Source organism: Branchiostoma floridae, chromosome 11, assembly GCF_000003815.2.
Source record: "Branchiostoma floridae strain S238N-H82 chromosome 11, Bfl_VNyyK, whole genome shotgun sequence".
NCBI classification, from domain to species: domain Eukaryota; kingdom Metazoa; phylum Chordata; class Leptocardii; order Amphioxiformes; family Branchiostomatidae; genus Branchiostoma; species Branchiostoma floridae.
The window spans coordinates 22,806,301-22,821,306 of record NC_049989.1 but is presented as its reverse complement, the minus strand read 5'-3'; the positions used below and the strand labels follow the sequence as shown (position 1 = coordinate 22,821,306).

Here is a 15,006-nt window from a genome sequence, read left to right as displayed (position 1 = left end):
CCTTCCCATTTGCCACAGCAAGACCTGCTTGGAGATTAGCCTAAAACACGTCAAAAACAGCCGGAACCGAAGATCTGCTTGGCGGGCAGCATTGAGCGCCTCAGTTCTGTTTCCTGTTGCAGAACTTTGCATTGTCTCACCTCTCCTGGTTCTTATTAAAGGTGATAGCGGAGGTTTGGGGACGAACATGGAAGGATTCTAGGGGCGAAAACGCACAAAATTTTACTGCAAAACAGACAGAGGGAATTCAAGGTTGCTCAATAACAACAGGTTTGACGGGAAATAAAGTGATGTCAATAACTCTAAGGTCAACTTAGCTTCTGTATATCTCCTTTGTTTCTTATCAAATGGACGAGCAAGTCTAAGGGATGAAAAGGAACAGGATATTACTGCAAACTTCAATTCACTGCAATGTCCCGTTGCACATATCATTGACGTCATTGACATGGAGGTTTTGTTACCTAGAGTGTTTCTGATTTGGGGGCAAAGATGTTACATAATGAGCCTTTAAACGAGGTTAGCCTTCAGGCGGACCGCTTGATGGAAGTCCCGTGACCGCGAGCTTGTCTAACGTTACCCCCACTTCCGGCATGTCTGGGTCGTTTTAGGCCACGGAAACCTGACTGTGCGTTTTTGTGGAGGACGTCTGATCTCCAAGCAGATGCGGAGAGGCTTGATCAATGAATAATTCGCATGCCCGTAGCCAGGGGGGGGGGGGGGGATGGCGGTGGAAGACCCCCCACACACACACACGCACACACACGCGCACGCTCAAAAGGTCCGCTTTTTCAGGCTCGAAGGGGCACTTTTTCATGTCCAAGATTTTTTTTCAAAGGCATGACTGATTTGCATTTTTCCCTGATAGACATTTCAGCCAATCGTAGTGAGTCTATCAGCAAAATTTGCCCCAGAAAGTGAAGGAAATTTTCAGAGGGTCAAGATTTCAAAATTTCCCCGGACCTCCATTGCGACGCCTCGCGCCTTTGGTGTCGGACGACTTGGTGAAAATATATCGAGGCCTCAAAGACTTACGCAAAAGCCTTGTCCTTTAATAGAAATTCCATGAAACTTCGCAAGCGATTTTTGCCCGTCAAAATGCAGGAAATGGCGTTTCAAAGGGTCAAAATTTCAATTTTTCCGGGGGAACATGCCCCCGGATCCCCCTAGGTAACTCACGCCTGCGGCGGTCGATGGTCCCACAATTACTAAAAAGACCCCCCCCCCACCCACCACCACCACCACCAAAATCCTGGCTACGGGCATGATTCGCCACCGCTATAAAGAGAGAACTCAGACTCTAGTCAGAGTGCCTGTCCTGGTTGCGGCTTTGAATAACTTCTCATGGTCTTTCTTGTTTCCCCATTTAGTTTTCTGCATCTGTCCCCAAAACAAAGGCTCCCTTCTTCTGTCCGCCTGCCAAAACATGAATGGCCGCTGTTGTTATTTGTGTACTGAAGAGAAGACTCCTCTTTTATTTGTTCCTTTCTAAACAGTCAGACCGGAAGTGGTTGTCTGTGCAAAGTCTCCTCACCTGTCAAACTTCCGGTCGTGTGACGTCGTTAAGTGTTCTTAAGTGCACCTAGTTGTTTTTACTAGTCTCCGCCAGAGAAACTACACTGGCTGAAAATTATAATTAGTCAGATTTAGAAAAAGAAGTCAAATGTAGCTAAATAGGGAAATGGCTTGCTATGGGAGCTTGGCCACCATGGAATATCAAATGATGATGTTCCCACGTAACCACTCTCCTGGTCGATTATTACCTTTTCCAAAAAGGTTGTGTTTTCGGTAGTTTTCGGTACCGTTTGTATGTGTGCATGTGTGTAAGTCACGTGATCTTGTTTGTCCTTGACCACACATACGTCAACAGAACAGGTGGTCTGCGTGACATCATTACTCTCCAAGCAGAGGTTAGGCTTCTACTGTTTTTTTAATGTTTTTTAGCCATCTTTCTATTTTGTATTGTATCTTGTATTGTCAAAACCTAACGTTTGGCTGGTGGACTTCAAGAAACAAACAAAATAGAAAGCTCGATAAAAACAACTAAAAAACGTTTAAAAAGCCGGAGCCTAACCTCTGCTTGGAGAGTATGACATCATCACTTGTTGTGTGCCCCAGAACCAAACCTCGAGACGTCAGAGGGCTATTAGGTGGGTTGTTTTGTGGCAAGTTGTTGCTGTTACATCACGCGAACGGCAAGGGTGAGAAGCATTACCATGGGCTTTATCTGTCTGTCTATCTGTCTATATGAGTGACAGTCAGTCTGTCTGCCTGTCTGTCTCTTATCCGTGTTTCTGTGATTTCCAGTTAATACAATGCAGCATTGTCATACATCCTCAGGGCTGCTACTTCTTGTCTGACTGTAAAGGCAGCAGTATGGGAAACCGGATGGGGAAAGGGGTGAATCACAAGTTGCGGGTTCAGACCGAGATGTAGTACCACACGTTCCGCTAGGTGGCATTGTTGGTTGTGTCGTCCGTAGTGCTAGTCTCCGAGCAGATATGTTGGGTCCAACTTGAAAACTTGAAGACGTACCAAACGCCACAATATCTGATGTAAGACAAGCGGCGTTATATATAACTTTGCTTGCAAGACTTTGACGCAAAAGTGAACTTCTTGCTACTGCGAGTACAGAGATGTTCTCGCATGTTGCTATTCACCTAGTTATCAAGTGATTGTTTAAACTGTTGAAATTACTCACAGATGCTGTCCAAGTACTTACTTTTCTTTTTTCATCAGGAAACAAACTAAAAATGTTGCACGCGTTTACATTTTGTTCCAAGAATGTGGATCGTTCGGCCTGACGAAAACGTCTTTATTATTTGTATCATTTCTTTCACTTTTCAGAAAAACGACAACTTCCAGCAGGTACATTGTATCATCTAGGTAGAAAGGGTAAAATGACGCTGTGGAGATTTGTCTGCGTCATCGTTGCCATGACAACGACGATATGCGGCAGATGCCACGCGCAGGACCCGGATGACGACACCATGGGCGCGTTCGAACGCATTCTCAAGGTCAACAAAGAAGGTCAGTCGTTGTCAAGTTTTTTGTGCTGTAAAATGCGTGTAATATATATGTGTGCTTGTATATGGAATCGTACTCGTTTAGCTTTTAGAAAGATATTTCCTGTTTGGTACTAACAAGCATGGTTGAAGAGTGTCAGTCATGTACGATACGAGTCTTCTCTTTGAATTTGTATCTGTATCTGTATATGGCCGGTATAACCGCCGTTCGGTGTAACACACCAGCTTCGCAGGCACGCGGCGCGGCAGCAGCTGGTTGTATTACATTGAACGATCCGTCAAACCTAACTTTTGCACATCTATCTGCAAGCGTTATTTAAAACTATCCAGAGAAGATGCCCCTACTGTACTTAATGATAACAAATTCCAATCTACGATAGTTCTGGGAAAGTACGAATTTTTGAATACATCAATCCTTGGACTTGGAGAATTTCGACCATGACAATGGATTGCACACTAAGTTAAGAACGTAATTCAGTGGTATGTGCCAATATAGTATAATAAGCGAAAATGATACTTGTTAATATTCAGATACAATGTAATTTCTACAACTGAATAAGATACGTAGATTTACTTCCGAAAGATTTAATTCCGAAAGTAAATCTCTTGTTTTTTATCCAGTTGTAGAGATTGAACTGTTATAGAGATTGAACTGCACCTGAATATTCTTTACCTGGATGTCTTACATTCATAAAGATTCTTGTTAATGATAGTTGATAGAATTGTCATCAATCAGTAACTGATTTTTGAAAGGTAAGTACACGTACCTCCAAATTTTCGATGGCTATCCAGTCCATCTTGCTCACCGAGTGACCGAGTTCTCGCGAGAGTTGCTAATAAATCTCTTCAACGTTGTTAATGATAATTATTGATACATGTGTGGATACTGATATGATGAATTGATTTATCCGAACATGTTCTGTCCGTCTGCAGCCGACTCGCTGAGCCCGCCGGTCGGCCAGACTCCGTTCGAGGGCGACATCGCCATCACCCCGCGGCAGCAGCAGGCCATCCAGGCGCAGCTGCAGAACCAGCGGGCGGGGGACGTCGCCGCCAACGCCGTAGCCGCGCTGGCCACGCTCCGGTGGCCCAAGGGCGTCATCCCGTACACCATCGACTGTAGTCTCGGTAAGCCGAGCCTCTAACGACTAACCTCGTCATAAGGCCACAAGAACACAGTTTTGTCGATGACATCGAAGTCCCCCATCTAAGAATAAAGTATCGATCCCATTTCAAAATTGCTTCTTTCGATAGCCGTGTCATCCGTTTTGTTTCCGATGGACTAATGAACTAACCAAGGACGTTATATGAACTAGCTACGGAGACTGAAATGAATTCAGCTAAAAAGGTAATCTCCAAGCAGATCCCCGAGGGGCAACCAGTATCCGACAGGCATGTTGGACACTGGTACACTTATAAATGTGGGGGGTAAATGTTATGGACGTGATGTCATCCCTAAAACTGAGTTTCTGTGGCCTAATAAAAGACTTGCACTTGTGGCCGCGCTATCATCAAAAGCACAACAGATCGCACAATGCCTGCCCATTTACCCGTTTGTTTCTTGCATCGCTGTAAGGCCTGTGCTTTTCGCGTCTGCCTAACACCTTACGAGCATACTTGGAGGTTTTTAGACATAAATAATAAACATAAAAACACCACAAGAGCAAAGATAAACGCACCACCCCGCTTTTTAGGAAAACTAACAGCCTGGATGTAAATGGCTGACTTAAGCCTCTGCACGATCAAAATGGCACACTCAGGTAAAATTTGCAGCACTTTTAATGACGCCCGTTCCAACCCCTGATTCCAAACTGCGACCCGCAGATTCCCGTAACAGGTTCCTGTTCCGTCGGGCCATCAGCGGTCAGATTCCCATGCCATTAAGCCACTGACTATAGAATTCAGGTTCATGTAGGGTAACAATGTCACTGAAATCAGATGTCAGGACCTGCGCAATGAAGTCATCATAGAATCACTAAACTTCAACTGAGATTCCCTTCTCTGTCGTTAACTTGAAATTCCCGATTCATTTCCTTCACGTCCCTCGGTCATTGACCTGAGATTCCCGGAACAGGCTCCTATCCTCTCACGCCCTCGATCATTGACCTGAGATTCCCGGAACTTATTCTTGACCACTCACGACCCCTAACCTGAGATTCCCGGAACAGCTGCCTGTCCCCTCACTCCCTCGGTCATTCACCTGAGATTCCCGGAACAGGTTCCTGCCCCACACACCCCTCGGTCATTGACCTGAGATTCCCGGAACAGGTTCCTGTCCCCTAATACCCCTCGGTCATTGACCTGAGATTCCCGTAACAGGTTCCCTCCCTATACGTCCCTCGGTCATTGACCTGAGATTCCCGGAACAAGTTCCTGTCCTCCATACGCTCCTCGGTCATTGACCTGAGATTCCCGGAACAGGTTCCTGTCCTCTCGCGACCCTGGGTGACTGACCTGAGATTCCCGGCAGATTCTTGTCCCCTCACGCCCCTCGGTCATTGACATTAAGTTCCCGGAATAGGTTCCTGTCCTTTCACGACCCTCGGCCATTGACCTGAGATTCCCGGAACAGGTTCCTGTCCCCCTCAAACCCCTCGATCTCTAACCTGAGATTCCCGGAACGGGCGTCACAAGGTCACTGACCTCAAATTCCAGGAACAGGTCCCTGTCGGCGTCCGCCCACCCGCACCGGCAGGGCCGCCGTTCCACCCACCATTGCCGGGCTGTCCATGCGGTGGCCCAAAGGAATCATTCCATATACCATAGACTGCAGTCTGCGTGAGTATGTTGGACAGCGCATGCGATATCTCCGCCCATAAGGAAAAAGGATAAAATCGTAATGCAGAGATTGCAGTTTTTACTAACGCTTCGTTTCGTAGTTCACTAACATTTTGTGACTATATCACTTCAAAGACTTTTCAAACTCTCTGAAAAAGTAAGCAAATTGTTCTGATAAGTGCCTGATTTGACCAAATAAAACACACACGGCAAAGACTAGATAATAAAGGGTTAAGAACTCGGACTCTGTCAACATTTCCCCATATTTCTGCTGGCAAGAGACTCTCTGACAGGATGAAAGTTAGAAGAACTAACTTTCAAAGTCAAAGTCGTCGCTAAGGAAATATGGTGAACATATTGTCTAAAGGTAAACACAACTTTCATCCTATCGGAGCGATTCATTTGACAGCAAAACTCAATTCCCTACATGTGTAACCTTCACATATACCCCACCATTTGAGAAATGGACCGTCGTAAGAGATGAATAAGTCCACTTCACGTATTTCCATGTTCCCCATATGCATGGTAACGATCCCCCCCATCTGTTAGATTCTTTGAAAGACAGAAAAGCACTAAATTTTGACAATTTCTGCTTGTTCTTTTCCAGAGAACATTCCAGCCGCCCTGACCGCCATTAAGACCGCCATACGGCAGTGGGAGGAGAGGACATGTATCCGCTTCGTCAAGAGGACAACGGAGAAGGACTACCTCGACTTCTACAGGAACAAATAGTGCGTAACTAACAAACAAACAAACAAGCAAACAAACAATATATACAAACAAGAGGGACTACCTGGACTTCTACAGGAACAAATAGTGCGTAAAAATAAACAAACAGTGCCTAGTGATTTTAAACATATATATTCCTAACGTTGAAAAAGTCGCTACCACTGAACCAAACCCTGGTGGTCTTTGACCTCTCTAGACAAGTAATAAACACTCCCAAACTGCACTTGTTCTAGAGTGTGCTGGATTTGTCAAACAGGGCCAAAACTGCCAAAATCCTATCATTCTAACAACACAAAATAGCCAAAACCCTTACCTGTAATTTGCAGCTCCAAAATGCCAACATTTCCCAAGAAAAACTTTGAGGCTTGTAAAAAGATAAGAAAACACTTTTCTTACCAGGACCTGTTGAAAATGCACCCTCTGTGCATTCCTCTAATTGTGACCTTTCACCTTCCAGCTGCCAGTGCCCGGTGGGCCGGATCGGCGGGAAGCAGCGGCTGTCTGTTGGCAACGGCTGCGAGTACACGCACGTCATGATCCACGAGATCGGCCACGCCATCGGGTTCTGGCACGAGCAGTCCCGTCCGGACAGGGACAACTGGGTGGAGGTGCTCTGGGACAACATAGAACCAGGTTATCTTTGTTTGTTTGTTTGTTTGTTTGTGATTCACAAGATCGGGCACGCCATCGGGTTCTGGCACGAGCAGTCAGGGCTCGACAGGGACAACTGGGTGGAGGTGCTCTGGGACAACATAGAACCAGGTTCGCTCACGAGATATATTTGTTTGCTTATTTCTTTGTTTGAGTAATTGTGAGCAAAAGCGCAGTGGCCCAATGAATAGATCGGGACAACTGGGTTGAGTGGCTCTGCAGCTGGGACAAAACCGAACCAGGTTCGCTCACTTCATAGCACCCACCTTACCCCGGTTATCCACCAAGGTGACCATTAAATATTGGCCAAGTCGTGCTCTTGACATATCAAGCACTAGAAGGCTGAAGTCGACTCGCTTGGTGTGGAACACGACCATCAAGCACTACCCCGCTCATTGCTCCAACTCAGTTGTTTCACTCCATATTTTTTCTCTTAGGTCTTGACACGGCCTTTGACAAGTACGGAAAGGCTTAGATTGACTCACTGAGTACCCGTTTAACGCTGCAACAGAGTTGCTCAATCTATAGGTACTAGGTATAATCTAAACTTTTCACTCCATTTTCCCCCATTTTAGGTCTCGACACGGCCGTTGACAAGTACGGAAAGGCTGAGATCGACTCTCTAGGGTCCTCTAGGCGTGGAGTACGACTACGGCTCCATCATGCACTTCTCGTTAACGCTGCAACAGAGTTTTAAATACTACAGGTACCAGGTGTATAATGTAAACTTTTCACTCCATTTTCCCCCATTTTAGGTCTCGACACGGCCTTTGACAAGTACGGAAAGGCTGAGATCGACTCTCTAGGCGTGGAGTATGACTACGGCTCCATCATGCACTACCCGTTCAACGCCTTCCCGCGCTCGCCCGGGCTGGAGACTCTGCGCGCGCTGCAGGAGGTCACCCAGCAGCCGTACAGGCAGCTCAGCGAGAAGGACGTGCTGCAGGTCCAGCTCATGTACGACTACTGCAGAGGTACAGAGGTCAAAGTTTACTCATAGCATGACGCAATGGTGTGGCGGTCAAAGTTCACACGTTCAACGGGTTTAAAGTTCAGATTCATGCCACTATGGTAAAACAGCAGTCCTATTCAGCGAGAAGGACGTGCTGCAGGTCCAGCTCATGTACGATTACTGCAGAGGTACGGGGGTCAAAGTTCACTCTTACGCATGTAGGTATGGAGGTCAGAGTTCATAGAGTTTAACTGGTTCAAAGTTCATATTCATGCCACTGTGGTAAGGTAATACAGCAGCCTTCTTCAGCGAGAAGGACGTGCTGCAGGTCAAGCTCATGTACGACTTCTGCAGAGGTACAGAGGTCAAAGTTTACTCCTTGCATGACGCAATGGTGTGGAAGTCAAAGTTCATAGGTCCAACAGGTTCAAATTTCAGATTCATGCCACTGTGGTAAAACAGCAGCCTTCTTCAGCAAGAAGAACGTGCTGCAGGTCCAGCTCATGTACGGCTACTGCAAAGGTACAGAGGTTAAAGTGGAAAAGTTATAGTTTAGAGTTCACTCCTTGTAGTACACAAAGGTATGGAGGTCAAAGTGAAAAGTTAGAGTTCAAAGTTTATCCCTCGTTGGTGCAAAGCTACGGAGGTCGAAGTGAAAAGTTCAAAATTCACACATTAGAACTGCAAAGGTAAGGAGATCAAAGTTGTAAAGTTAGGGTTCATGGTTTACTCAGACACAACTTAAGTAGTCCTGAAGAAGAAGTGGAGTTCAAAGAGGCTGAAAGTTTTAAGATAATCTTACTGTAATACACTTAAGAACAATGTTTTTCAATATCAAAGTTAATGATGGGTAACAAGAGTGGTCCATTGCAACCACTTGATCTCTCAATCGCACAGCACAAAACATTCTGTGGTTACGTCTCAGAGCGTACCGACTCAGACCAGCCACTATAGCAGCTATGTCTTTTGATTTTACATTCAATCATGGGTGAAAAAAGGTTTATTCACTATAGTTTACGGCAGAGACATTCATACCGTTTACTGTTCTATTTCAGACCGTTCCGACTCGGACTTGCCGCCTGGCGCCGACGGTGAGTACTGTATCTCAGACCTTGTGTAGAAATCTCCTAGCGCATCTTGGACGACAAATACGTTTTGAAGTTTTCCTAGTCCCCCGCTTATGTTACAGACGGCCTTCCTTAGTATTTTACCTTCCATCAGCTACTAGGAGATTAATGCAGGAGATTTTGCAGTGGAGAATAGAGAAGGTAGGGAACGACTTACTAACATGCGATCATCTCTTGAAGTAAATGGCCAAAATCAAGATGCATCTCATCAGTGTTTATGTTTTCAATCTGGATAAAATTTGACGATTACTTCAGGACGTTTCGACTGACATCCATCACTCTTCTTCAGCGTCACTAAACTGAGCTACCAGAAGTTCTTCTTGCAAATGTTATGTACTAATATTGTTTTACCAGTTAATTTTACTTACGTGAAGAGAGGTATCAGAGGGAAGATCCTCACAACTGTTGTCTTTTTGTGTGGCTATAATAAGCTGTGCACGTTGCGTTATCATGGCGATTGGTAGCTTCGATCAGTATTTAAAAAACCTAGCCATAATTCTAACCAGTGTTACAACTCCCAACCTAAACCCCAGATCCGGTCTGTGACGATCTGGACGCGTCCTGTAAGGACTGGGCGGAGGCGGGAGAGTGCGAGAACAACGTCAACTGGATGCTGTACCACTGCAAGGACAGCTGTAATACATGCGGTAGGGACTAGGTCGCGCGCGCGCGCGCGCGTGTGTGTGTGCGTGTGTGTGTGTCTGTGTCTGTGCATGTCCGTGCGTGTTTGTGTGTGTGTTTGTGTGTGTGTTTATATATATATATGTGTGTGTGTGTGTCCGTGTGTGTGTGTGTGTGTGTGCACGTGCGCGTGTGTGTGCGTGTATGTGTATGTGTGTGCGCGTGTGTGTGACAGAATCTCCTGTTGTCAGTTTAGACGGCCCATGTGAAGACAGCGAGGCGAGATGTCTCCAGTGGGCTCGGGAGGGAGAGTGTGTGTGTGTGTCTGCGTGTGTGTGACTGTGTGTGTGTGTTTGTGTTTGTTTGTGTGTTTGTGTGTGTGTGTGTGTGTGTGTGCCTGTGTGTGTGTGTGTGTCTGCCTGTGTGTGACCGTATGACCTGTTGTTCCAGACGGCCCGTGTGAAGACAGCGAGGCGAGATGTCCCCAGTGGGCCCGGGAGGGAGAGTGTGTGGATAACGCCGAGTACATGCTGCTCAACTGCCGCAAGAGCTGCCGGTCCTGTCGCGTGTCCGGGCAGCACGCACGTGGGTCTTTCACTTTATTTGAATTTCAACAAAACAAAAGAATCCTGTCATGCTACCTATATTGGGAAAGGCATTTTACACGACCTTCCTCACTTCCGCCCAGGTGTAAGTGAGTACCTGACTTTGGTTGGGAAGGCAAAAGGCAGTGAAGGAGAGTGCTGTGTTCCACCGTCCAATGCCGCGCCCTAGGCACAGTGACTTTAGACTTTAATTGAATTGCAACTCTAGCAGCTACCTAGTGGATAACTACCCACTGCCCCTGTGGGCTTATAAGGGCTATTGGACTACCTTTTACCTTTTGCCATTTGAATGGTCGAACGTCTCTGATTCTACAGAAGTTTTAACCTGGAATTCAGTCTACCGTGGATTAGCCAGGCTACCTTCGGGACAGGAGAGTCTTTCTGCCGCCGGGATAATCTTTCATACCCGGTAGGAGTTTTGCACGGTGGGGTTAAATTTGCCATCCTTGTGGCCTACTAACTGGACAAAGTCCTACCGCGAGAAAATTCTACTGGGTGTGAACTATTACCCCGGCGGCTGAGAGCCGCACTGGCCCCGAAGAGAGCCTACACTAACTACGGTAGACCGTCCACAAGGAGACTGGATTCCAGGTTACAGACGTTTAGGACGGGAAGCTTAGCCGGACACCAGTACTATTCATTGCACCGAAAGTCTAATTACTGTACACAGCGTTTGTGAGCTAAATCTTTACAGAACCCCCATATATATAAAGTTTATGTTCTTTAAATGATCGAACTTTACCTTTCCTTCTCCTTCTCCTTCTCCATCCCAAGACGCCCCACCGATGGCAGCGGGCCTGATGATGCGGCCGGTCGGTCCCGAGACCGTCCCGGAGGAGGCACTTCCGCCCGAGGTGCAGTCTGGGATACTGGCGAGGGGAGAGACCGACGAGAACAACGTGGCCGAGCTGCTGGGCAACCCCATCGCGGAGAGGGAGAAGAAATGTGAGCATTAGCTTTTTATTGCATTTCAAATAAACATTAATAACAGAAAATAAATAACTAAAACATGGAAACAGATAGAAGACAATAACTGAACCAAAACTTCAACAGATGCAAACGTTCGCATTTCTTTCAGAGACCAATTCTTATCATCCATATATTTTCCGTCAGATGATCTATGTTAAGAAGAAATAGTGATGGTATAAACGGCACGTTTAGGCACATCCCGTACTTTATATTATTATGTACGGGGCTTCAAAGACAGGGCTCCCTACATTTGAAAAAGAAAGCTTTCTGATTATTAGAAACCTATATAAGATTAGAGTGCTTTTGGGGTGATCTGATAAATTTGCATAAATTATGTTAATGTATTATATTTTCCCAGGGCTGCGACCATATTTGGTGATCCGGAACGCTTGCATAAATTATGTTAATGTACTTCACCTTCCCAGGGCTGCGAGCATATTTGGTGATCCGGAACGCTTGCATAAATTATGTTAAGGTATCCACCTTCCCAGGGTTGCGACCATATTTGGTGATCCGGAACGCTTGCATAAATTATGTTAATGTACTTTACCTTCCCAGGGCTGCGAGCATATTTGGTGATCCGGAATGCGTGCATCCGGAGCCGGAACCAGCTGGGGGCGTTCCGGAGACAGAGCTTACGGCACTGCGTCAGGCGGTGTAACGATGACGTCAGGTGCGTAACCATGACGACAACAGCTGATTCTTTACTTGGACATAAACCAGACGATAATAGGCGTGTTCGCAGACCCAACTGCGCCTGCACAGGTCATAGATGTAGGCTCCCGTTAAAACCGTTATTTGTGCGAACATCCTTCCGAGCGGATCAAACCATTCCGGTCAAAATAGGGGTAGGGAATCTCCCGAGCAGCCCTCGTAACCCCTGCTTCGCCTATTGGGTCAGTTAGTCCTCACTCATAGTGAGCAATTGGGCTGGTCTCAATCATGATGTTTCTGACCTAGGGCGAAGAGTTGCTGTTACAGTTCCAATCATGTAACCCGTAACCTTGATGTGGCCTTCAGGCCTTGTTACGTGGTGACCATTGAGTAAGAAAAAAACAAAAAAAAGTTACGGAAATGCTTTGGTCACGGTGTGATTCTTGAGTGGTAAATAGATCTTGGGGCGGAAAGTGGTGTCTTTATTTCCTTAATGCAGGTGCCAAAATTTTCAATTTTGAAAGAGAATAACAAAAGAAATGGTTGACAAATGTTTTTTATGAGTGCTGATCCGCCGACAGGTGTTTTCCGTTCGCAGGTGTGCGTCCTTTGACAGGTCTGTTACGTTGACAGGTGTGCGTCCATTGACAGGTGTGTTCCGTTCGCAGGTGTGCCTCCTTTGACTACATCCCGTCGTACCGGAGCTGCTACCTGTCCCTGGACAACCGCGAGTCGGCCCCGCACGACTTCGACGGCTGCACGGAGGAGTACCGCCGCATCACCAACTACTACGAGAAGAAGAAAACCAGAGAACGCAGTTCGGAATCAGACGGTAGGTACCCTGGATGCCAGACCCCCGCACTACAGGCTAAATCACTTAAGCAACGACATGAACAGCAAAATATTCGATTTTACAAGATTCAAAAATTTGTCTTGCTTCTTTTCAAAGTAAAGTTGTGAAACAAAACAGAATGGCCCGCGTACTAAATGGAAATCAGATTTTTGTAAAGGAACTTTGGGCAGTGCTCTTATTGGCAATTTTCTCACGACTTCTACGGCTGTCAGTGGCATAAAGGGGTCTGATAGTTCACACTAGCTACTGTATAGCTCAACAATGTTTGATTTCATAGTAAAATCTTGCCCACAGGCATTCGTAGTCATGATAGCTTTTACCTTTTACCACAGTACCTGACGGCTACGGCGTCATCAGAAACACCTGCATCAAGGGCAGGAACCAGCTGGGAAACTTCTACGGCGAAACGTTGGACCAGTGCGCCTCCAGGTGTTCAGCGGACGTCAGGTGGTGTATATTCCTTTCCCGGCATATTTCCTTTCCCGGCATATTCCCGTTTAAAAATCGCGAATCGACCTACCGCCAGCCCCCCCCCCCCAAAAAAAAAAAATTGCCAAGCTTCCCAGAGAGGCCGGTGAAGGAGGCTACAATGATGAAACGTATGGGAGTTAAACACACATCACCATGTACGGACGACTTTAACTTCAAATTCTCCCCCAAAAGAAAACAAAATGTGTTAGCCCGGATACCAGGCAAATACTGTGTAAGTAGATGTCTTGAAACATATGTCCTGCTCGTAGAGTTGAAACCCTGAAGCTACGTTCGTGTGTCTCACGCCAAACAGAAACAACTCCGGGAGCGGGGCTTACGGCTCCCCCGGCCGACGGGAGCGGTATCATTTCACGCTAGGGCTGACTTAAAATTTAAGGTGTATTCGTGATTGCAGATGTAAGTCGTTCGACTTCGTGGCGATGTACCAGAGCTGCCACCTGTCCGTGGATGACCGCGTGTCTGCCGGGGAGGACGCGCTCTGCACGGAACAGTACAGCGCCATCACCAACTACTACGAGAAGATACCCGACGGTAAAAATCAGCATACCTAGCTTTGGTTAGAGATGAGCCTCAGATAGGACGTTAAATCGAGGTCTGCCCGTTAATTGGTCGATGGCTACGCCTATAAGTTGACGTAAATTGAATGCGTCGTCTCTCTGCTTGCATTTGTTCATTTTTTGTTTGCGAAATAAAAATTGGAGGTCCTCTGCGCCACATCTCCAGCACGTAAAAGAACACAAAAAGAATTTTCTTCCGGTGTGATAGGGAGCCTCAATCGTCAAAGGACCCAGCACACTAATGTCGAGAGTAGGGGTGACCCAGTATGCTTGACTGAAAAGCCATACTGCACTACTGTCTACTTGAGAAAGCATCAAGCTTCACCTGAGTTAAAGTTGACTGCTTCACCTTTTTATAGGTTTCATGCTATTGTTGTTGTTGTTGTTGTTGTCCCTGCTTAACGTCTATTTCTTCGCTAGACGTGAGCTCCAGGTACTATTTCCATCTAGGTGCTTCTCATGTGGTTGTTGCTCATTGGTGCTTGAACTCTGGTGCTTTGCACATTCGTGTATAGTAAGTTGGTGACCTATTAGTCCTCCCCGGCAAATCTCCCTGTGTCTTCTATATACTTTGAGAATGCCTTGTACATCATTTTGTTTGTTTCTTCTCCCAGATCTTCTCTCATCCCTGCTAGCGTCACTATGTCCAGCCTTCTCTCTTTCTCCCGTGTACTGAGTTCTTGGTATATGTTGTCCACCTCGTTGTACATTCTGTGTCTGCTGCTCTCATACCTTGGGCAGTAGTACAGGAAGTGCTCTGTGCTTTCTCTCTCCCCACAGGCTTCACAGTTGGGTGACTCTGTGTCGTCTATCCAGTTTCTGTAGGCGTTGAGTGAGGTGTGCCCACTCACCAGCTGGTTTATTGCAATTTGGGTTGACCTCAGTCCCAGTACTTTGCATTTTTTCTTCATTTGTACATTTATCTTCTGCATGTGTTTGCTGGTAGTATGTAGCTCGCTTCTTCTTTTCCATCTTTCTTCTGCTTGTTTTTCTAT

General features: G+C 46.3%; 1 protein-coding gene across 2 annotated transcripts in view; it reads left to right on the top strand.

Moving 5' to 3' along the window:
• Positions 1 to 15,006, top strand: part of LOC118426066 — a 33,799-nt gene that overhangs the window by 7,527 nt on the left and 11,266 nt on the right. Inside the window, exons 2-15 of one of the 2 annotated variants that reach the window (XM_035835321.1) lie at positions 2,845 to 3,027; positions 3,957 to 4,151; positions 5,679 to 5,801; positions 6,409 to 6,532; positions 6,988 to 7,163; positions 7,937 to 8,155; positions 9,189 to 9,224; positions 9,794 to 9,907; positions 10,332 to 10,466; positions 11,261 to 11,431; positions 12,014 to 12,128; positions 12,778 to 12,941; positions 13,295 to 13,409; positions 13,849 to 13,985. In XM_035835321.1, the coding sequence (XP_035691214.1) occupies positions 2,898 to 3,027; positions 3,957 to 4,151; positions 5,679 to 5,801; positions 6,409 to 6,532; positions 6,988 to 7,163; positions 7,937 to 8,155; positions 9,189 to 9,224; positions 9,794 to 9,907; positions 10,332 to 10,466; positions 11,261 to 11,431; positions 12,014 to 12,128; positions 12,778 to 12,941; positions 13,295 to 13,409; positions 13,849 to 13,985 (1,954 nt within the window). In that variant the 5' untranslated portion in view covers positions 2,845 to 2,897. The remainder of the gene's footprint in view (positions 1 to 2,844; positions 3,028 to 3,956; positions 4,152 to 5,678; positions 5,802 to 6,408; positions 6,533 to 6,987; positions 7,164 to 7,936; positions 8,156 to 9,188; positions 9,225 to 9,793; positions 9,908 to 10,331; positions 10,467 to 11,260; positions 11,432 to 12,013; positions 12,129 to 12,777; positions 12,942 to 13,294; positions 13,410 to 13,848; positions 13,986 to 15,006) is intronic. The other variant, XM_035835322.1, reaches the window with a different exon arrangement.